Source organism: Piliocolobus tephrosceles, chromosome 16, assembly GCF_002776525.5.
Source record: "Piliocolobus tephrosceles isolate RC106 chromosome 16, ASM277652v3, whole genome shotgun sequence".
Lineage (NCBI taxonomy): Eukaryota > Metazoa > Chordata > Mammalia > Primates > Cercopithecidae > Piliocolobus > Piliocolobus tephrosceles.
Window position 1 is genome coordinate 58,578,233 of NC_045449.1, and position 23,122 is coordinate 58,601,354.

The 23,122-nt window shown below is 54.5% G+C and overlaps 3 protein-coding genes and 1 pseudogene across 4 annotated transcripts in view; 1 reads left to right on the forward strand and 3 right to left on the reverse strand.

Moving 5' to 3' along the window:
- The window catches only part of KPNA2 (karyopherin subunit alpha 2), a 27,168-nt gene extending 13,973 nt beyond the window's left edge, over positions 1–13,195 (reverse strand). The window contains exons 1-2 of one of the 2 annotated variants that reach the window (XM_026456768.2): positions 5,957–6,114; positions 5,642–5,738 (exon numbers count right to left, since the gene is read on the reverse strand). The gene's annotated coding sequence lies outside the window, so the exon portion shown is untranslated. Of the gene's footprint in view, positions 1–5,641; positions 5,739–5,956; positions 6,115–13,061 lie in introns of those variants that run through there. The other variant, XM_026456769.1, reaches the window with a different exon arrangement.
- Positions 5,371–6,249, forward strand: LOC111542520 (40S ribosomal protein S4, X isoform-like). Its single transcript, XM_023212034.3, has one exon. It carries the CDS (start codon positions 5,396–5,398, stop codon positions 6,182–6,184), a length of 789 nt encoding a protein of 262 aa, XP_023067802.1. The 5' UTR covers positions 5,371–5,395; the 3' UTR covers positions 6,185–6,249.
- Positions 12,403–14,370, reverse strand: LOC111542519 (annotated as a pseudogene).
- A 3,775-nt stretch (positions 14,371–18,145) lies between these two features.
- Positions 18,146–23,122, reverse strand: part of LOC111542518 (archaemetzincin-2-like) — a 44,473-nt gene continuing 39,496 nt past the window's right edge. The window contains 2 exon segments of the mRNA XM_026456767.1: positions 18,146–20,011; positions 20,597–21,876. The gene's annotated coding sequence lies outside the window, so the exon portion shown is untranslated.

The following is a 23,122-nucleotide window of genomic DNA, read 5'->3' on the forward strand; positions in this document are numbered from 1 at the left end:
CAAAATAGTATTTTCAAACAGTTGGTCTCAACTCTTTAGTGACTATAAAATAAATAGTGGATCTTATTCAGCTTTTCTAAAAATAAAATGTAATGCAGCCAGGCACAGTGGCTCATGCCTGTAATCCCAGCACTTTGGGAGGCCAAGGCAGGCAGATCATGAGGTCAGTAGATTGAGACCACTCTGGCCAACATGGTGAGACCTCATCTCAACTAAAAACACAAAAAAATTAGCTGGGCATGGTGACGTGTGGCTGTAGTCCAAGCTACTTGGGAGGCTGAGGCAGGAGAATTGCTTGAATGAGGGAGGCGGAGGTTATAGTGAACCGAGATTGCACCACTATACTCCAGCCTGGGCAACAGAGCAAGACTCTATCTCAAAAAAAAAAAAAAAAAAAAAAATGTAATGAGGTAGGCTAACACAGAAAATATCAGAATGCTTCCCACATAATAAGGCAAAACAGTATTTCAGAAAGCTTTCGAATATGTGTACTGGGCTGCTATGAAAAAATGTGTATGTGACTGAGGGTCAGAGTCAAAAAGAAGTATGAAAGGCACTGCTTTTAAGCAATTGCTGTGATGTTAAGAACATCATTTATTCTTTCATATCTACCCTGCAAATAATTCTCGAATATTGGAGACAAAGTTGGGGCCATGTCCTGTCATCATGGCTGGCTGAAGGGCAGAGATACCGAGTCCTAGCTCTGATCCCATTGTTCACGATCAGAGCTGGGATGCCATGCTGTCCTATCCACAGTACTCTGCTATCAATGGATAAGCCTTATCCTTTAGCTGCAGGTTCACCTGAAGTGATCATAGCTAGAACTGAGCAGTGAATCATCTACAGTTATTTAATAAACCATAAAACCCAAAATAGCCTATTCATATGTGTAAAGAAGGCTTTAATTCTTTAGAATGATACGTAGAATAAAACTAATCACGTAGTAAGAAAGCGTATCAGCCATTTATAGTATTTTTATGCCTTGACTGAAATTTGGGTTTGCAACTATACTTATAAAGCCTAAAGCTTTCAATCTTGTTACCTACTACAGTTTTGGAAATAGAGAAAATACAATTCAAAAATAGGTCTACAGATTTCTACAAATTTCCAGCCCCTATTTATCACATGTTCTCCAGGACAGAAACTGGGTCTCCCTTTACCCATCCCGGCCTGAGCCAGAGCTGCACATCCAGGGGTAGAATCAGGGGACCCCACAGGGTCCTGGGCCTCAAGCCTCAGTAGGCTTTGGGGAGCCGTGCCTAGTTCAGCCCTCTGATTCTGATGGAAGTGGTTTGGACCAGGGCCCGGGGAAAGTGTTTAATTTTAAAGCTCCTTGGGTGATTTGACTGCAGCCCAGGTGAGGTGTCAAGGCTCAGTATAATCTTTTTTTTTTTGGTATGGAGTCTCACTCTGTCACCCAGGCTGGAGTGCAGTGGCTCAGTCTCAGCTCACTGCAATCTCTACCTCCAAGGCTTAAGTGATTCTCCTGCCTCAGCCTCCTGAGTAGCTGGGATTACAGGTGCCTGCCACCATACCCAGCTAATTTTTGTATTTTTAGTAGAGATGGGGTTTCATTGTGTTGGCCAGGCTGGTCTCGGACTCCTGACCTCAAGTAATCTGCCCGCCTTGGCCTCCCAAAACGCTGGGACTACAGGCATGAACAGCCTGGCTGGCTCAGTGTAATCTTATTGCAAGGATGTGGGGGGAGATTCCAAACGTAATGGTTTGAGGTGAGACCTTTTTCTTGGGGCAGAAGCTTCCATTGATTCAAAGGGAAGAAGAGTGGAGCTGGAGTCCAGAGACTCGGGCTCTTGTCTAGGCTCTACTTCAGCTTCTTGCTGAGCAGCCGCTTGAATTTCTGGGCCTCAGTTTCTTCATCTGTAGAACAGAGCTGTCAACCCTACCCCGTCACAGGGCTGCTTCTATGAAAGAACCGAGCGGGCCCTGGGTTCCCACACCCATGGGGATGGGAAAAACGCAGGCCTACACTTCTGCTTTTCTGATTTTGGGTTTCAATTGGGTGCCCTCCGCTCTGGACTCTGTCCCCAGCCTCTGGGTGACCTCATGGGGCTGCCTGCATCGCCTGCTCCTCCAGGGCAGGGTGGGAGCTAGGGTGGGGCCTCCTCAGGGCTCACACTGCCTGTGCTCTAAGTAACGTTGGCAGAGACCCAGCAGGGCCACTGGGGCCAGGAGGAATCAGAAATGGTCCACAAGGGGCCAAGCGTGTTGGCTCACACCTGTAATCCCAGCACTTTCAGAAGCTGAGGCAGGAGGATCACTTGAGGTCAGGAGTTTCAGACCACCCTGGCCAAACATAGTGAAATCCCGTCTCTAATAAAAATACAAAAATTAACTGGGTGTGGTGGTGCGCGCCTATAGTCCCAGCTACTTGGGAACCTGAGACAGGAGAATTGCTTGAACCTGGGAGGCAGAGGTCACAGTGAGCCAAGATCACACCACTGCACTCCAGCCTGGGCGACAGAGCGAGACTCTGTCCCCCCCCCACAAAAAAAGAAATGGTCCATAAAGGAACCTCCCAGCCAGCGAAGGCTGTTTGACAACAGTCAGTTGGCAAGGCTGTGGGGAAGAGACACCCTCATTTGTGTTGGCCAGGGCAAACTGGTATATGCCTCATGGGATATATCCATCAAATATCCATTATTTACCTTTTGACCCCAAAATCCCACTGTTGGAATTTTCCCAACATCTACCTGTACATATATAAAAGAGTACATAAAAGAGTATTCATTATGGCATTGTCGTAACAGCAAAACATAGGAAACATTCCAAGTGCGCATCAGGAGACTGGTAAAATGGATCATCTGTAGTTGTAGGGAAAAGACATAACCTCTCTGGGGACAATCTCTAAGATACATTGTCAAAGGAATACATAAAACAAAAAGTAAACAAGTTTTTTAAATCTTGTTTTACACACAGGACAGTGTGTACAAGGTACCACCTTTGCTTGAGAGAGAGAGAGAAAATTAAGTGATCAGATAGGTAGTTATACTAGTTTGTACTCAGAAACTCTGGAAGAAGGAAGAAAGAATGAATGAAAGGGGTGGCTTTTGAGTTGATGGAGAACAGAGCAGGGAAACAAGGTACATGTGAGATTTTTACTATAGACTTTAAAATATTGCTTTGATTTTTTTAAAGAAAATCTGTAGGCCGGGCGCGGTGGCTTAAGCCTGTAATCCCAGCACTTTGGGAGGCCGAGACGGGTGGATCACGAGGTCAGGAGATCGAGACCATCCTGGCCTACACGGTGAAACCCCGTCTCTATTAAAAAATACAAAAAACTAGCCGGGCGAGGTGGCGGGCGCCTGTAGTCCCAGCTACTCGGGAGGCTGAGGCAGGAGAATGGCGTAAACCCGGGAGGCGGAGCTTGCAGTGAGCCAAGATCGCGCCACTGCACCTCAGCCTGGGCGACAGAGCGAGACTCCGTCTCAAAAAAAAAAAAAAAAAAATCTGTAAATATGTTACCTAGTAAAATAAATTCAAGGCTATTGGTACAATAGAGGGGCTGGAGAATGCAATTACAACGTGAACGCAAACTCTTAAGGAGACTCGAATCAAGCAGAGTTTTTAAAAAGGACTGATTTTTAGAACTTAAAATATGTACTTGTATTAGTTGAAGGGGAATAAATTCACTCTTGAGATTCAAATTTGCAGCCTGGAAGGTCAAAAAGAAATATCAAACCTCCGACCAAAAGTACACCAGGATTGAAATAAAAAGGCCAAAGATAAACTGTGAGGGACCCAGTCAGGAGCGCTCACATGCAAAGGAAAGAAAAGTTAAAGAAACAATAATCAAGCAACAGGCCGGGTGCAGTGGCTCACGCCTGTAATCCCAGAACTTTGGGAGGCTGAGGCAGGCGGATGGCTTGAGCCCAGAAATTTAAGATCAGCCTGGGCAACATGGTGAAACTTTGTCTCTCCAAAAAGTATTTAAAAAGCTAGCTGGGCGTGGTGGTGTGCGCCTGGATTCCCAGCTTCTCAGGAGGCTGAGGTGGGAGAATCACTTGAACCCAGGAGGTGGAGGCTGCAGTGAGCCGTGATTGTGCCACAGCACTCCAGCCTGGGTAGCAGAATAAGACCCTGTCTCAATAAACAAACAATAATCAAATCAAGCAACAAATAGATGTTCCTAAGCAGAAAAAAGACCAGAGTCTACAGAGTGACAGGTTCTGTGAGCTGTGAGGGTGCTGAGAAAAGAATCCCCATCGAGGCATGTGCTAAAGAACATGGGTTTGATTAGGAACCCCAGAGAAGGGACAGCTGCTAATAATGAAATGGAAAGTGTAACAGGGGAAGAAAAAGGAAATCAATAACCAGATCAGAGGGAAAAACCTGCAAGGTAAACCAATAAATGTAAAATGAGCCAAAGGTAATCAAATCAAGTACAGTAGATCAATTGTTAAATGAAAAGTGAACAGATAGAATTCTCCCACTAAAAGACAAAGAGTCAGCTTGGGTTTAAAAACACCGTGATAGGCTGGGCGCAGTGGCTCACACCTGTAATCCCAGTACTTTGGGAGGGTGAGGCAGGTGGATCACTGGAGGTCAGGAGTTTGAAACCAGCCTGACCAATGTGGTGAAACCCTGTCTCTACTAAAAATACAAAAATTAGTTGGGCGTGGTGTCGTGTGCCTGTAATCCCAGTTAATCAGGAGGTTGAGGCAGGAGAATCACTCGAACCTGGGAGGCGGAGGTTGCAGGGAGCCAAGATCGCACCACTGCACACCAGCCTGAGTGACAGAGCAAGTCTCTGTCTCAAAAAGCAAACAAAAAAATATGAAAATAACAAAATACAGTGGTGACAGGCAACATGAAGAAACCCCATCTCTACAAAAAATACCAAAAAAAAAAAAAAGTTAGCTGGGCATGGTGGCACGCGGGCCTGTGGTCCCAGGTTCTCGGGGTCCTGAGGTGGGAGAATTGCCTGAGCCAGGGAGGTTGAAGCTGCAGGGAGCCATGATCACACCACTGCACTCCAGCCAGGGCAACAGAGGCAGACCCTGTCTCAAACAAAACAAAACAGTGATGTGACTTACACAAGAAATTAGTAGTTTCAAAAAATGATAATGGTAGAAAATAAAAGAATGCTAAGCAAGTGCAAAAAAAAAAAAAAAAAGTAAAATAAGGAGTGGTCATATTAACAACAGAAGGGCGAAATTTAAGGCTAAGCACTATAATAGGATAAAGAGGGACACCGCATAATGATAGAAAAGCACAATACGTACCAACAGAACACTCGAAATCTGCATGCTCCCGACAGCATCGTAGTGAAATATAAAAAGCAAAAACTAGGAAAAGCACCAGAAGAGCTTTATAGAGAAAATTTGAGTGGAAGGTTTAACAAAACACATCTCCTCTTTCCTTGCCTAACGCAGCCATGACTCGTGGTCCCAAGAAGCATCTGAAGTGGGTAGCAGCTCCAAAGCATTGGATGCTGGATAAATTGACTGGTGTGTTTGCTCCTCGTCCATCCACCGGTCCCCACAAGTTGAGAGAGTGTCTCCCCCTCATCATTTTCCTAAGGAACAGACTTAAGTATGCCCTGACAGGAGATGAAGTAAAGAAGATTTGCATGCAGCGGTTCATTAAGATAGATGGCAAGGTCCCAACTGATATAACCTACCCTGCTGGATTCATGGATGTCATCAGCAATGACAAGACGGGAGAGAATTTCCGTCTGATCTATGACACCAAGGGTCGCTTTGCTGTACATATTATACCTGAGGAGGCCAAGTACAAGTTATGCAAAGTGAGAAAGATCTTTGTGGGCACAAAAGGAATCCCTCATCTGGTGACTCATGATGCCCGCACCATCCGCTACCCCGATCCCCTCATCAAGGTGAATGATACCATTCAGATTGATTTGGAGACTGGCAAGATTACTGATTTCATCAAGTTCAACACTGGTAACCTGTGTATGGTGACTGGAGGTGCTAACCTGGGAAGAATTGGTGTGATCACCAACAGAGAGAGGCATCCTGGATCTTTTGACGTGGTTCACGTGAAAGATGCCAATGGCAACAGCTTTGCCATTCGACTTTCCAACATTTTTGTTATTGGCAAGGGCAACAAACCATGGATTTCTCTTGCCCGAGGAAAGGGTATCCGCCTCACCATTGCTGAAGAGAGAGACAAAAGACTGGCGGCCAAACAGAGCAGTGGGTGAAATGGGCCCCTGGGTGCCATGTCAGACCTTTGTACGTAATTAAAAATATTGTGGCAGGAAAAAAACAAAACAAAACAAAACAAAACAAAGCAAAACAAAAACACATCTCTATCAGAATTAGAGTAAAACATCCCTGCCCCCAAGCAAAGGATACGAAGGAAATGAAAGTTTGAATAATATAATCAATAAACTTGATTTGATGCAGATAGGACCTTATATCCCTTAAACAGAAAATATTCATTTTTCCGGCCAGGCGTGGTGGCTCACACCTGTAATCCCAGCACTTTGGAAGGCTGAGGCGGGTGGATCACTTGAGGTCAGGAGTTCCAGACCAGCCTGGCCAACATGTCAAAATCCTCTCTGTACTAAAAATACAAAAATTAGCTGGGCGTGGTGGCACATACCTGTAATTCCAGCTACTCCAGGGGCTGAGGCAGGAGAATCGCTAGAACCCAGGAGGTGGAGGTTGCGGTGAGCCGAGACTGCACCACTGCGCTCCAGCCTGGGTGACAGAGTGAGACTCCATCTCAAAAAAATAAATAAATAAAAACAAAAATAAGAAAATATACATTTTTCTTATATGTCTATGAAAAACTTAGAAAAATCATTTACTTGGTCACAAAGAAATTCATAATAAATTTTAAAAGTGGAGATTTTACACATCTGGAGAAAATGAATGCTTTCCTAGTAAAATATAAAATGGCCAAAATTAACTAGAAGGTGAGTAGAAACTTAAATAAACTAATTACCACTGATGAGAAAAAAAAATCTGCCACTGAAAAAGGCACCAGGTCCGGAGGGTTTCATGAGAGGGAACAGTAGAAACCTTTTGAATTCATCTTTGCCAATACCTTCCTCCTCCAGGAAGCACTCCTAGATTTCACTCTTGCCAACAAGATTCTAGGAGGATGGCTCCTCCAATATGCCCCCCACAGCTCTTTGCAGATGCATCATGTCATATCATATCATATCATATCTGCCATACCATAACTGCCATGCTATACCATATCATAATTGGATCTGCTGTTCAATTTCTCCTGAACAGTAAGCTACCTGAGGGCAGGAACCATCCTTTATTTTTCATTGCTCCCTAGTGCCCAGTACAGCAGCTGACATTCACTGACTAGGTGAATATGGTAATTGAAAAAGCAGAAGACACAATCATCATTACGCTGTGATGTCTCTATGGGAACTGCCCAAGACATACACGTAAGAAGGCAGAAAAAAATGGGAAGAAACCAACATGCTAACAGTCATTCAATTGAGATTTCCTCCTATTATTCAAATATTTGTAATGGAGTTAAGCTATTTTTATAGGGAGGGAATAGTAATTTACACATTTAACTGGGCCAACAAGGAGAAAGGAAGGGGGAGGTTGGGAAGATTCTACAGGCAGGCCCTCCTGCTGCCTCTGCTTCCTCTCTCTGGGCCCAGCCCCTAGACAGACACGGAGGCCTCGACAGGGGCCCCTGTCCCACTCCCTTCATGCCTCACAGGGGACCCCCAGCTAGAAGAAGGCGAGGAGGCAGGGTGGGCACCCATAGGAGCCTCAGCTGGGTCCTGTGGGCCTCACCTGGCCCAGGCAACAGATCTGGAAGTTCCCTCAACACCAGAATCCTTCTGCAATCTGGAAACAGAGCTTCCCAAATTTTAGCAAGAGCACCTGTGCCCCTGTGCCCCAGAGCCCTAGTCCTGGCTGCCCTGTTTCCCCCTCAGTATGAACTGACAGACGCTGACCTCTCACTCCCCGGCACAGATCCGGCTCCGAATCTCCCTAACATCCAGGCCTGGAGCCTCGACCACATTTCTGGTCATCAGCTACCCCCTGGTCATGATCACGGACCTTCCCATTCCCCAGGGCCTGGTACTGACCACCCACCCAGGCTGGCATTCAGCATGATGCCCACCCCTCCCTGTACTGGACACAGTCAGCTCTAAGAAGGGCACAGAAAATAGGTCTATGGAGCTAAGCAATGAGGAGGCAACGGCCTAAGAATGATATAATGGACTTTGGGGATTTGGGGGTGCAGGAAGGGTGGGAGGGGGGTGAGGGAGAAAAGACTCCACATTGGGGACGGTGCACACCACTCGGGTGACGGGTGCACCAAAATCTCAGAAATAGCCACTAAAGAACGTATTCATGTAACCAAACACCACCTGCTCCCCACAACTATTAAAATAAACATAAAAAAAAATAGATCTAGAGTGAGGTCAACTGCTGAGGCCTGGGAAGGAAGTGAGGGGGCAGGTGGGGCCCATCTCAGGCCCTTGGGGCTGAAGAGAGCCAGGGACTAAGAGGTGAGAACCAGGCGCAGGCTTCAGGGAGACCCCCCAGAGACCATGCGGCCTGCAGGGGAGCAAAGGGTGTGGGGAGCGGCCAGGGAGATCTCTGTGGGGACAGTAATGTGGGGTGAGGGTGGGAGGGGGACCCAAGAAGCTGCCATCTCCTATGTCAGGTCCTAGGCAGGCAGAGGGGCTCTGGGACAGCCTGGGGCTGCAGGTGAGCCACTGGGAGGGAACTGGGTCAGGTGCGAAGAAACCGGCAGAGCCACCCCAGGGCGGCTGCCCCAGTTGGGGGGTGTGGGTGGGGGTTGTTGGAGGAGGGAGTACAGGCAAGGGGCTGGCTGGAGTCCCCTCAACTTGGCCTCAGCTTCCTGCTGTTACCAACGCCCCTTGCCAAAGGCCCCCTGGCTGGCCCCGAGTGGGGACAGGTAGGTCTGTCCCAAGGCCAGTTCCTTTTTCTCAATCACAGCGGCCTCGGGCTGCCCTCGGAGTTTGTCCTGCCCTCAGAGGAAGGGGGTGCTCGGCCTGGATCCAGACAGGAGGGCCCCCAGGTGAGAAAGTGAGGGGAGAGAGTGGGGAAACTGCTGTGGCCACCCTCTAGTCCCCTAGGGACGAGGGCTCACTCAGAGTTCCCATTGGAGGAGGAGGAGAACTGAGGGCCCCAGGCTCCTTCCAGTGGGCGCTGCCTGTTTCAGGTGCGGCGCCTCCAGGGCTGCTTGTATGAGAAGGGGCAGCAGTCTGGCTGGAACTTCCCTCCCAGCGGCCAATGCTCCAGCAGCAGTGGCAAACTCCAGGCCAGCCCCACCAGCCTGAGCCTTCTCACCTCTGGGTGGGGATGGTGACCGCGCCCTGCAATCCCAGAGCCAGGACCGCAGCCAGGGGAAAGAGTCTCAGAGGCCCCTTTATTGCATCGCCTTTGGCCTGGCTTCCCTGGGCTCCCTGAGTGGCCTCTCTGGGGGAGGGGAGGAGTCATCCCTGCTTACCTCCCCCTGTCTCCCTCTCTCCCCTCTCAGAAGGGTTTGCTTCTGCCACATCCTGGCTGTGTGAGCTTCGTCCTGTCACTAAACCTCTCCGAACCTGTTTGTACTCAGGGCAAATGGAGGTGTCCATGCCTGCCTTCCAAGCTGCTGGGAGCTTAACCCTGGGTACAAGCCTTTGAGCAAGAGCCCACAGGACTGTTAGCCCCTTTGGGATTGCATCTTTCCACACTTTGTCCCCAGTGTCCAGCACGGTGACCAGCCCACACCAAGTGCTCAATATGTGCGACTAGAGTGCATGGGGAGTGACAAGGCTGTAAAACACCATCCATGGCAGGAGCTCCTCTGTTCTGGGGGTCCCTGGCCCTGCCCAGTAGCCTGCCCTAAGCCCTGAACTGTTGCCTAACAGAGGGGAGTCCCCACACACTCTCATGTGCCCCCATGCCACTGCCATCCCCACATCCTGCCCCCTCTGTTCTGCACCCACTTTCTTCTGAGATTCCTTCTCAGCAATGACCTCCTCCCCATCTTCGGCCTCCCCATTTCCTGCCCACCCACCTGAACCTGGGGACGTTTCCATCCATGACCTACACCCCCTCTGGCCACACGGTGTCTCTCTCCTCCTGCCCGTTGTCCACACGCTCAGTTCACACCCTCACTTCACTCCTGACCACTGCCCTCTGCCTTCAGCATGCCCCCGACCAGCTGAGCTTCTAGTGGCCACTTCAGGTAAGTGTTATATGGCCTTTCTCTCACGTGACTTTCCTGTGCGTCCTTCTTCTGGACACTTCTTGTCCTCTGAGCCAGCACTCTCACGCTTCTCTTCCCTTTGTCTGGCACCTAAATCCAGGTGGGCCCCAGCTTTTCTTCACCCTACTCCTCCCCAAGTTGCCTCCCACCCCAACCTCAGTAAGCAGCACCACCGTCTGCCCACAAGTGCCAGCTGGGAATCTAGAACTCAACCCAATTTCCCTCCCACCTCCCTCGGCCCCCAGGCCCTGCCCATCCACCTCCCAAACCTCTGTTACCATCACATGACCACGAGACCACCAAGAGCTTCGGCTGTGCTTGAAGCCCTGGCCACAGGGATTTTTTTCTCAATCCCACTCCTGTCTCTGCTAAAAGCCTCATAGCAGCTGCAGGATAACATGCACATTCCTGGCAAGCGCCCATGAGGTCCTGCCTGGGTGGGCACCCACTCCCAACCCTAAGCTCCACTCCTGAGCCCCGGCCCCATGTCTTCTCGTGCTGGCCCCCTATCCAAGAGGGCGACTCCCCCAGGAACGTGGCTGTGCCTCAGTCCTCTCCAGATCCAAAGGCTCACCAGGGTTTGGCAGGTATTCAGCTAGTTCATGCCTGATGCACGAGTGAATGGGCCTGGAGGATCATGGTGGGAAATGCCGCCTGGGACAACGAAGGGCAGGGGTGGGGTTCCCTTGGGGGGCAGAACCAACTCCCTACCCTGGACTTTGTTGGGGGTGGAGCACCAGGGAGACCCACAGCTGCCTCTTGAATAACGCTCCGTGCAGGGAATGTGGTAGTATTGCACACATCGCACAGGGGAAGAAACAGGACCAGAGATGTAAAGTGACTTGTGGAGGTCACACAGTGAATTAGGGCCACAAGTGACGCCAAGGAGCAACCTGTCTCTGGCCAATGTCCTAGATCCCCCCCCGTAAGTCCCCTGCCCCCATCACCTGTGCCCCTCCCCCAGATGCCACTGCAACTAGGAACCTGCTAGGAGCTGGAAGAAGGATGGGCAGAGGGGCCACCTGGCAGGCGCCCTGGCAGCCTTCTCAGGAGATGTCAGGACCTGGGCAGTCTCCTTCCTCTTTGGTCCTGGAGCCTGGGGTGGTGGCCCTTGGGCAGACTTACGGAGCCCTGGCTCACAGGTAAGGGACTGCCACACCTCTGCCCTTTTCAACACACACTCTGTGCACTCTGTCTGAGCCAGACCCTGGGCCAGATTCGAGGTTCAAAGAGCAAGGCCATTCCCCCACCTCCAGGGGCTCCCCTCAGACCGGCAGGCACCTCCCACCGTCACCAGCACAGAGAATGTGGAGAGGCCGGGAAGTGTGCCACTGGGAGCCTGCGCAGGAAACTGAGGGGCGCTGGGGGTGAAGAGGGCTGGCATCCAGCCACCCATCCCAGAGAAGCTGCCTGACCCGCTGGCAGCGGCACGAAACAGGAACCAGCCACGGTCCCCAGCCCCGCCCGTCGGGTGCCGTTCTCCATCCTGACCGCAAGGCGGCGGGCTGCCGCTGCAGGAGCCGGAGAGAAGGCGGCGCAGATTCAGCGAAGCCAAAGGAGGACGACCTAGAGAGTCTGGGTGGACCCTCTGTTACTGCCAAGCTCTTCGAAGCCTTACCTCGTTTAAGGCTCACAACCCTAATCCTTAGGTATTGTGCTTACACCAGAGGACGCTGGGCCTGGGGGAGCGTCCTCGCGTGTAAATTAAGTGGCTGTCCGCAGCTGGCAGGTGACCCAGCAGAGTCCAATTCTCATTTCCCCAGCCTCAAAACCTGAGCTCTGCATTGTAACGAGACGGGCGGAGGGAAGATCCAGCAGCGGGCCTACGTGTCTCCTTCGTCTGGGCATCCCGTACTCAGTCCTGGCACATGGTGGGCATCAATGTTCATGGTAATGACATCAGGCACAGCGAAAGAAATTAGGGGCTCCCAAGGTTCAGAGGTCATCTGTCCACCCCCTCCCTTTGGGCTAAAGAACAAACCCAGACCCTGAGGAAGGGAACTGCCTCTAGATCATCACACGGCCGGTGGCAGATGGCAGAACGGTTCTGAGCATCCTTTTTTCCCCTTGGGCTGCCCCTCCCTGAAAAGTTCCTAAAGTTCAAAATGTCAGGGTCGCCCAGTGTTCTGGGGATGTAAGAGTGTTTACAAAACGTGCTCTATTTGCGATTTCCCAGATTAACACAACTGGATTCTGAAGAGGAAAAAAAAAAAAAAACAACCTTACTTAACCGGATGTCTTTCTGAAACAAACCCATCAGGAGTTCTTTAAAAAATGAAAAATAAAAAGGAACTGAAATTCTGGAAGCACCCTCAAAGGGAAGCAGACGCCAGACTTTCACATCCACCCTCTCATCTGATCCCAGGCTCCTGGGAGACGGGCAAGGCTGTTGAGCTGGCGGCAGGCCCGCAATCCCCCGTTCCGTGCCCAGATGCGCTTCGGAATATAGAACAGCTGAGACTTGGAAAGCTATCGTGAGGTACCCACCTGCTGTAGGTTACATTAACCTCCCATCAGGGCTTGGGGCAGCAGCCGGCTATCGGGCTCGTTTGCATTTCTGCAGCAAAATGTGAATATTCACACAAGCGCGATAAATAAAGACCATCAACAGCCTCAAATCAGTTTAAGCGCAATTTTGCCACCAATTGGATTACGAAAAACCTTTTGGGCTTCCAGGGAGCTTTGGAGCCTGGGAATTGCAGATGAAGGACTGGGGGCCTGCACTGTTTCGCGGCTGTGGAGAGGGAGCTCATCCGGTCTTCGGACAAAGGTGGGCGTCGTGCCCGACGCTGAGCGGAGCAGGTCTCCTCGCGCCCAGGCTCCCTGTGGGCGCGGTCCCCAGTGAGCCTCCCCGCCCGGGGTCGTACCTGCTTCGTGCTCTCCTCCCGCGGCGGGCCGCGCACCTCCTAGATGGCCTAGTAGACGTTCTCTGAGTCGTTGCGCGCCAGGGGCAGCAGGCACACCCAGGACACCTCCACGCTGCAGGCCTTGAAGCTGCCGCTGCTTCCGAGGTAGCCGGCGGGAGGCGAGACGGCGGCGCGCGCCAGGTAGTCCAGGGACTGCCCGGGCCGCGAGGGCGCCGCGGGCAGCAGGTACAGGCTGGCGGGCAGGCCGGGCGCCAGGCTGCTGCGCTGGGTCGCGGCGCCGCGCTGCGCAGGGCCGCACAGGGAGCTGGCGCCGCCTCGGGGCTCCGCGGGGGGGCCATTGGGGCCCGCTGCCGCCGCCGCGCTCACGAACCGTTAGTCACAGGAGAGCGGCTCGGGGGCCGCGGGGCCGGATGGGGACCTGGCGGCGCGGCAGTGGCAGGGTTGTCCAGCGCAGGCAGCTCGCGCACGTACTGCGCGGGCAGGTAGAAGGGGCGGCCACCGGTGCTCGGTGCTGCGCCGCAGCGGCCGGTAGAGCTCATTGGGCGCGATGGCCACGCGGCGCCCATTGTTGCCGGTGTACTCGAAGGCGTGCACCACCAGCACGTACACGTCTCCCTCCGCATCCGCCGCCATCGCGGCCGCGGCGTTTTCCTAAAGGCAACAAGGAGGAGGGCCGCGGAAGTCAAGACCACCCAGCCCGGAATAGCCCCGCACTCAGGGACAGACATGGGTTCGAGTCCCGATGCTGCACTTGCCGTTCGCCTTCGGGCCTCAGTTTTCCCATTTCTAAAATGGGGACTTGCATAAAATCATATCTGAGGCTTCCATTCTTACACTCAGTGCTGGAATTAGGACAACCCCTTCATTCCGTGGGGCTGATTCTAAGATTTGAGCCTCGCTTTAGTCCTGCGGTGGGGAGATTGTGGGTAGTCTTGGTCCAAATCGACTGCGAGGGAAACCTTGGCTTTAAAACGAGGGGTGATTGCCTGCTCTAAGGTCGACACCACTCTTGCTTAATAGTTGCCTGAGCCTTAGTTTTCCCGTCAAGTGGGAAAAGCAGCCCATTCCCTGCCGTTCCCCGGGCCCTGTCCCACCTGGACGCCTCCCGCCCGCAGAGAATCCGCTGAGGGTACCGTAGCACCGCCTCCCTCCGCGAGCTTGCGCCCCGGCCCCTGGGTCGGGGTTAGGATGCGGGCTCTGCAGGCGCCCCGGTGAACAGCTCTATTTGGAGGCTGTCCCTGCTTCGCTTAGTCCGAGGGCCTTGGTGTGGGGGCCTCCGCTGTCAAGGCGGGGGAACCGGTTCTCTCGGTTTCTCTCTCCTTCCGCAGCTGCTTCAGCGCAGACGTGACCCCTAGCCTGGCCCGCCCCGCCCCGCCCCGCCCCCTGCTCTCCGGCTCTCACGCCGCCCCCGAGAAAACTGCCCACCTGCCCTGGGACCCCTACAGTGCCTCCACGAGAGTGGCCCCTGGAGAATGCACTCTGAGACAGTGACTATCCGTGCGGAGTCCCAGAGCAGGGGCCCCCAGAGCTCTCCAGAGTGGTCACAAGCCCCACTCCCGCCCCGGCTCCGGTGTGTCAGGGATGGGGGAGAGCCTAACTAAATCTGCCTGCGCCCCTCCACCAAAGCCACGAGTCGGTGGTCTTCTCCGGAAGTGCATGGCCCCTCCAAGCTCCCACACTGACCACACCTCCTCCTGCCTCCTAAGGTGACCCGGACCAGGGGCCAGGAGACCGTCGCTGGACGAGGCTGAGGGACCGAAGAAGCAGGATCCAACCCGGGCCCCCGTAGGGCTCCTTCGCCACTTTGTCAAGGGTTCCTTGACGAGGAAAGGGTGTACACTGAGTCACTAAGCACACTGGGCCCCGGAGGCGGGGTCATCGAGCTGCCCTGAGCCAACAAACCCCAAGGTGGACGCTGCCCCCGGCGCCGCTTCTCCCTGGACCCCGCAGCGCACTCACGTCTGCTGGGCGGGTCTCAGGGTGCCCCAGGGCCCGGTGGGCGGAGCCGGCAGGTTAGGCCCCTACCATCGCCCTGGGCGGGGCTTCCAGGGGCCAGGCCGGAGAGGCTGCGCGGAATCGGAGCTGGCAATGGCAGCAAATAGGGACAGGGACGCTCAGGAGTGCTGTCACCGATACCCAAAGCAGCTGTGTCTGGGCGGGGCGAGGAGGAGCCTGAATGCCTCTGCTGGGGACCTTGCCGGGCATTGGGAGGAGGCCCGCAGTAGAAGGCCGGGGCCGGGAGCCAGAAAGGCTGCGTCTGAAGGGGTGCTGGCTGGTCGCTAGCGGAGCCCAAGAAGGGTGGGGCTGCCCCTGCCCCGTCTCCCCCCTTCCTTTCTCCCCTGGGGATTTGCTGTCCCGGAGTCCCTGCATTCCTCCCGCGCGCGGCTCTGGGAATGCCGGGTTGGGGCTGGTTGTCTCGTGCGGGCGTTCCTGTTCGCTGGGAGGTTATTCGCATCCTGAATCACCCACTGCGAGCCCTTCCAACCGGATTGCAGACCCGCCGCTCCGTATCCACCTCCCCCACCGGGGCCTTTCCCGTTGTAGCCCGGCCGGGCCTGGAAAAACTCCAAGCGGAATTCCCAGCGCAGAGACGCCCAACGGAGCGCAGTGTCTCGGGCTGGATAAGAAGGGGACCTAGTTACAGCTCCTTCGCCAACCTGGGGGAACACAGAGAAGGGGAGGGATTGGTGGGGGCCGGGAGGATCCCTGGAGCACGAGATCGCACCCGTCGCCAGGAGGTCCCCTGCGTCCACCGCCCAGGCGACGCAAGCTACAGCGGCGTCAACGCCTGGGTCGGCACTGGGGGCCTGGGCCTGCTCCCCTCCCGCCTCCAGATGGAGGGCAGCCCTTCGTCTACCTTCTCCTCCCCGTGGGATGAGGCCTGCGCAGCTCCCGCCCTAGCACCGAGACAAGAGGAGCAGGCTCGAGAAGCTCCTTGGTGCGGACCCGCCACCTGCCGCACACTTTCCTCTCCATCCTGCCCCTTGCCCCACCCCCACCCCACCTCCCACCTCAACCCCCGCTCGGCGGCCCACTGCCTGCCTGGGCACTTCGGGGCGTCCGCTCGCCGGCCTCGCCTCCACTTGTCCCAGTGGGTGCGCGTGGGCTCGGTGTCCAGCGCTCTCTACTCCACCGCGGTTCCTGCGCTGCCCGGTTTCCTATTCAGCAATATAACCAGGAAGGCACTAGTGGAGAGCGCCTGGCAGGACTTCCTCCCGGACTGGGTCTGGGCTGCAGTTGCGAGAGACAATCCCCGGCGTCCTGGCTTCCTGTCCCCTCTGGGCCAGGCCAGCGCCTGAAGAGCGAAGACGCCACCCCCTCCTCTGCACTTCCCGGGATCCTTGGCCACACCTGGCTGTCTCCAGGGAGGAAGAGGACGCGGGGCTCAGATGGTGGGACTGAGGATGGAGGGAGCCTACCCCGAGCAGCTTCTCCTGGCCAGGTTACCCTCCTACCATCCCCAACTCCCTCTTGATCCTTGCGGGGAAGGAGGGTCAGCCTCCAATCTGTCCACAGGGTAAACTCAGAACAACCTCCTAGAGGCCAGGAGGCTAGCGCCAGGGCCGTCTGCCTTGGGGGTCTTCTGTTTGGGAATTTTCTGCCTCTCTGGACAAGCTGCCTCACCCTGATGTGACCCTGCACTCACTCCAGACATCACAAGCCCCAGCCCCAGCCCCAGCAGACCCCTTGCCCTTAGGGGCCCCAAAGAACAGGTGTGCCTGTGGACCTGGCTGTGTGTGCCAGCAGCTGGCTGATTCAGGCTAGTGTTCTGGGAGGAAGAGGGGCCCGCAACCCAGGTCATGGCTCCTCTTGATACCACCTCCTGGGGGTCCAGGGTTGGTGGGAAGCTGAATCTGGCCACGCTAGTTCTGGAACTCCCTTACCTCTGTATCTTTGCCCCTGCTAGGCGTTGCCACCTGTGAGTCCCCACTTCCTCTGATAATCTCAGTGTGTCTGAGGCTTGGTGGCACCTTGGGACCCTCCAGGGTAGGCACACAGCAGAACTCGGCATCCGTCTTTGGTGCCCGACATGCTTAGAAAATAGTGACTGAAGAAATCTTCTCTCCCTACCTTTTAGGTCCCTCCCCACCTGCAGCACAGCCAGGCAGCACTGGCAGTGGCCATGGTCTTTGGTGGGGTCAGGCTGGTATGATGCCCCACTCTGCTGTTTGGCAGCTGGTAGGCCTTGGGGGTTCTGCCTTATCTCTGCAGCTCTCAATAGTAACACTCACTTCACTGGATTATTGGGAGAATTAAATGAGGTCCACTAAGCAGAGCTTACCACATGCCCAGCGCACACAATATACCAGCTTTTTTTTTTTTTTTTTTTTTTTTTTTAGGGGACGGAGTCTGGCTTTTTCCCCCAGGCTGGGGTGCAGTGGCGCCATCTCGGCTCACTGGAACCTCCGTCTCTGGGTTTAAGTGATTCTCCTGCTTCAGCTTCCTGAGTAGCTGGGATTACAGGCCCCTGCCATCATGCCCAGCTAATTTTTGTATTTTTGTACAGACGGCGTTTCACTATGTTGGCCAGGCTGGTCTTGAACTCCTGACCTCAAATGATCTGACTGCCTTGGCCTCCCAAAATGCTGGGATTACAGGCGTGAGCCACCGCGCCCACCTATCTCAGCTATTATGACACTTATATTATGTGATGAGCTCTTGGGGGTTGGATTGAAATTTCCAAACCACCCCTCCTCCTTTAGGCAGAAGAGAAGGGGAAGTCACAGCTACTCATGAGGCTGAGGCAAGAGAACTGCTTGAACCCAGGAGGTGGAGGTTGCAGTGAGTTGAGATCACGTCACAGCAGCCTGGGCAACAGAGTAACTCCATCTCAAAACAAAAAAGTTGGGGAGAAGGGGAAACAAGTGCCCTCAGAGGCGCTTTGCTGAGGATGGAGAAGGGCTGAGCCCATTGGCAGGGCAGAACCAGGTCACGTGCAGTGGCCCTCCACTGGGCCTCCCTCCCCCAGTTTCTCTTATCTTCTCTGGGCCTATCATCTACTGTCCTTGGGGGAAGCTGCGGCACCTAGATGGGCAGAGGATGCCAACTTGTAATCTGAAAGGGGACTTCAAGGACAGGAAATCTCAGATCTGAATGTTGTTTATTTCCATCTCATTTTACCGCAATCTGATTTCCCTGAGAATTAGTCTGTTTCCGAGGGCACCTTCGGGAAGAATCCTCACAGGCCCAAGCCTTCCCCAGGCCAGGCTCCTGCCCACTCAGGGATGGGGCAATGAGGGCTCTGACGAGGCCAGGCTTGTGATGGAGAGTTAATGTGGGCCATGGCAGGTGCATAACCCAGCTCCTGGCTTAGGAGGCATTGGCATCTGGGCACGGGTGTGTGCCATGACCCGAAAAAGCTGTGCGCAGCCTCCACTTGCCTGCCACTGCCGCTTCTGTTCTGCTGCACAGGCATCCAATTCCAAGGCTGGGTGGGTGACTCAGCAGCCGATCGCCCCCAGGGAGGGGTGAGGGTGGGCTCATCTCTGACAGTGACAGGCAGATCTCCACCTGAGGCCTCAGGCTCCAAGCTGAGCGCAGGTAAGACAGCTAGGACTGAGGGCCTGCTGGGTCCAGGAGAGGTGGGGGAAGGCGACAGAGAGACCAGCAAACCCACATTTCCCTGAAGCCTGGAGGGTCTGAACTTCACTTCAAAAGCAATTCCAGGCTCCCACCCCAGCCCCAAGGCCCCTTCAAAGACAGTCCTACTCTGGGGAAGTTCTTCAGTCTCCATGTCCTGGCTGGGCAAGTTCAGTGATGCTGTGGGAATTCATGGCTTTGTGAGGCCGTGGCTGCATCCACAGGGCAGCTCCCCTGCAAGCCCCGCACAGCTTAGGGCGAAGGACCGGGTCACTTCTCCACAGTGCAGGGCCAGGCTGCCTGCCCTCTCTGGGGTCCTGCCTGTCTGTGCCCTGGCAGGGGTCAGTCAGGCAGAGAGTGTGACCCCGGGCGCCCACCGAGGTGGGCCTGGAGCATCTGCAGCAGCGCCCCTGTCTATAAAGGAGTGAGGATCGGGGGTGGGCAAGACAGTGACCCTCCCTAAACCGAGGAGGGCTCAAAGTGCTGACAGTGCTGGTTTCCAGTTGTTTCTCCTTCTCCTAATGGGGCCAAGGCCCTGGGCTAGAGAAGAGCTAGGGGCTCTGATGCTGAGAAAGGGGTGGGCTCAGCCGGCAAGAGTGGGGAGTAAAGAGACAGACAGGAAGTGGGGTCACCAGGACTGGCCCTCCCCTGCTGAGGGGCGGTTTGGCACTGGCAATGAAGGCAAGGAAAGGCACCGGGTGGGCCCTGTCCCAGCAGTGGCCTGCCCGCCAGCCACCCACTGCCTCTAGGCCAGGCCTGAATGACTCCCGTGCATCCGCTGGGGGTGAGAATGTCCGGATTTCATGGGTGACTCACGTAGGGTAAGAATAAAAAAATACTTTGTTGAAATATGAATGGGAAAAACCCACCTTATAAAACAAGACATTTTAATCAGGAATGTGGAATTGAAAATGCTTCCCAAGCTTCCTTTCCACAGTGTCTGGGCAGCCCTAACGGAGGTGCCGGGACGCTGGTGAGCCAGGGCCTGGTGAGTAAAAGACCCTGTCTGCCCCGAGACAGGGAGCATCTGGTGGTGGCCACGCCTCCTGCAGCAGAGGGGTGGTGAGGGGGCCGGGGGACATCAGAGGGACTTACGGGGCTTTCTCTGGAAGGCCGGTGCTCTGGTCACATCTGAGGGTCTTCCTGACAAGGGTGCACAGCTGTGACACGGTGAGTATCCTGGGCTGATGGCAAACCCAGCTGGGATGGCTGAGCCGCACTCACCCCTGGCCTTCAGAACGGGGTCAGCAGATGGGCATCAGGTGAAAACGTTCTGTTCCTGGTACTTGCGCCGGCGGGCACAGTGGGGGCAGCCCTTCTTCACCACAGCCTGGCAGCTCTGGTGGAAGATGGTCTTGCACTCGGCACACCTGAGGAGAGAGCAGCACGCCTGCTGGTGCCAGCTGGGCTGGAGGTTGCCCTGTGGCCACGCTGGCCAGCACTTTTGACCAGAACCCACGATACAGCTGTGACGTACTGTGTAACCCACGCACACATGCCTCTCCGTTCCGGAACAGGAGATTCTCGAAACAGTGCTTACTGATACGTCACAAAATGCACACTGATTTTCTCTGTACTATTGCAGTTTTTAATAAATGCTGCTTGAAATTCATTAAGGATTTATCATATTTACATTTACTACTTATTTAAGACAGAGCCTCACTCTGTTCCCAGGCTGGAGTGCAGTGGCACGATCTCAGCTCACTGCAACCTCTGCCTCCCAGATTCAAGCAATTCTCCTGCCTCAGCCTCCCAAGTAGCTGGGATAACAGGTGCCCACCACCACACCCGGCTTACTTTTGTGGTTTTAGTGGAGACGGCACTTCACCATGTTGGCCAGGTTGGTGTCGAACTCCTGACCTCAAGTGATCCACCCGCCTTGACCTCCCAAAGCGCTGGGATTACAGGTATGAGCCACCGCGCCTGGCCAAGACTGTATAATTTTAAAAACTCACCCCCAGGCCCATTCAGGGCTGACTCCAGGCCAGTGAACACCAACAGAAAAAGAATTAATGTTCCCAGTTAGTTTTCCACTCCCATGTGGGTTGCAGGAAGGTCTGGATGAATTTCTCCACTGAGAGGTTGCTGATAATGAGCAATAACTGGGAACAAGAGTGATCATTTCAGCAGCAGTGGCAGGTACCACCCACCAGGTGCCCACTTTGTGCCTGGTCTCATGCCAACGGTGCAGAGCGATAACTCATACAACCCTCCTCAACCCATGCATACATTGAGGCACCAGGAGGCTCCACTCAGAGAGCCGGCAGCCACCTCTTCTTTAGGAAGACAGATGGTTCCATAAAGGCAGAGGAGTCCTGGGAGAGCTTGTCTTGGCCCCTGAGCTGGACCGGAGCTGCGCATGACTGCCCAGGGCATGGACTGCCCCAAACAACAGCACCACCCCTTGGGCACAGCACAAAGCGGATGTTCGATACATTCCTGCCCATAGAGCGAGGCCTGCTGCCCTGCGTGCTTGGGCCAGGCTGTGGGTGTGGGGAGAAGGGTGGGGCTGGGAGACGGCTGGCTGGGTGTCCCGCATACCTGACTGTGGTGTCAAACTCAAAGGGGAAGGTGATGTCGGGGTGCTGGCAGATCTGGCAGATGAAGCCACGCTGGGTGCATAGGTCGCAGTTGTAGACGTGCTGGGAGGCAAATTCGATCAGGGCCTTGAGGAATCCTTTATACACCCTGTTTGCCATCTGCGGAGGGCTGGTAAACTGAGGCCCCAGGCCTTTCAAGCAGCTGCACTGAGGCACCATGGCACCCTGCCTGGAGAACTTCTACCCCCAGTTTCCATGTGTGCAAGAAAAGAAAACCTCCGAGTCAGGCTGAGCAGTGCCAGCGTCCAGCCCGTGGGCACTGAGGTCACTCAGGGCTAATGGGATTCACAGAGACCCGACTCCACTGTACCCTCCCCCTGGGGAAAGGAGTTTTCCAAACTCTCTTCCTGTGATCCTGGGGTTGCTGGAGTGCTTGCTTATTCCAGGGTGCTGGGAGTATCCGTCCCTGCCCAGGAAGCTGGGGCAGCAGGGCAACCCACCCTGAGCTGCAGAAAAGCTGCAGACTGCTGTCTTCAGGAAACTACAGACACCCGCTCCCGTCTTCCTTGCTGACTTCTCCCGGAATGAAGTCTCTCTGGAGGTCTGGGCGGGGGAAGCAGGACACTCCCACCTGCCGGAGGTCAGCAACACTGAACCTATGCGGAGACTCCGAGAGGTAATTCCTGTGGTTGAGCCTTCAAACAAAACACAAGTGATTCTTTAGAAAAGTTTCCAAGACCCGGGCCAACCTGTGTTGTTTGTTTTCATTCCCCTGGTGCTGCTCACCAGGCAGACACCTGCCACCTGGGCGGGGCAGGGGCTAGGAGCGCAATTCAGCTTGCCTGGGCTTGGGACCTAGTCTTCAAGATAACTAACCAGCTGGTGGGACCTTGGGCAAGTTACTCAACCTCTCTGAACCTTGGGTTCCCCTGTCTGGGAAATGGAGTTGTCTGGATTGACTAACTTATTTCAAGCATTTGGCTTGGTGCCGAGCTCCCAGTAAACACGTAATTAATCACGAGGAGGAGGCTGGGTGCTGACACCTGGGACCAAGAACCGGGCTGAGAGCTTCACACGCATTCATTCATTTGATCCTCACAATAATCCTGTGAGGCTGGTACTATCACAATCCCAATTTTGAGAAGAGGAAACAGAGAGGTTAAATCACTTGCCTGAGGTCACACAGCTAGTAGGTGGGACAGCTGAAGATTGAACACAGGGGCCTGGCTCCTGAGCCTGCACTCTTGTCCACCTGCTGAATGCCTAGAGATGCAGGCTGTTGTCATTATTGCCACCATCACATACCAGGGACCGTGCTGGGGACAGCAATGCACAGGATATGGCCTCTGCCCTCCTGTGGCCCCTGGTTTGGCCGAGGGACAGATATTCAAGTGTCTGGTTTCAGTGCTACACGAGAGCAATTGAGACGTGTCCTAAGTACAGCAGATCCCATTTCAGGGGTGGCCGGGCCAGCAGAGAACAAGGGCTCAGCCACCAATGTGGCTCTAGTTTCCACCACACCAACGGCAGGCATCCAGGGGGCCCCATCCTGAGAGATGGAGAGGAAACACCTGCAGAAAGTCCCCTGGTGCAAAACCTGCCTGACCTGGCTGTGTGTGTCTGTGTGGGTGCTGGCGGTGGGAGGTTACTCCAAGTCAGAGGATGCTTGGGAACCTGCCCCAGGATGCCCCAGACATCTGGGGACGGGATGGTGCCAGCCCTGGGTCTGGGCCTCCCGGGTGCAAGCTGTGGAGCATCTGGAATGGGGGCTTGGCCTTGTCCCAGCTGGTGGCCTCAGCTGTGGTCCAGGGGAGCCCAATCCGGGGTAGAGACGGTGAGTCTCATCAAGCAGCCACAAAGGCCAAGATGCCAACTGGCCCCTTGGTTTACCATGCTGGTGTCCCCACGGAGAGGAATTAGGGGGCAGATGATGTACAGGTG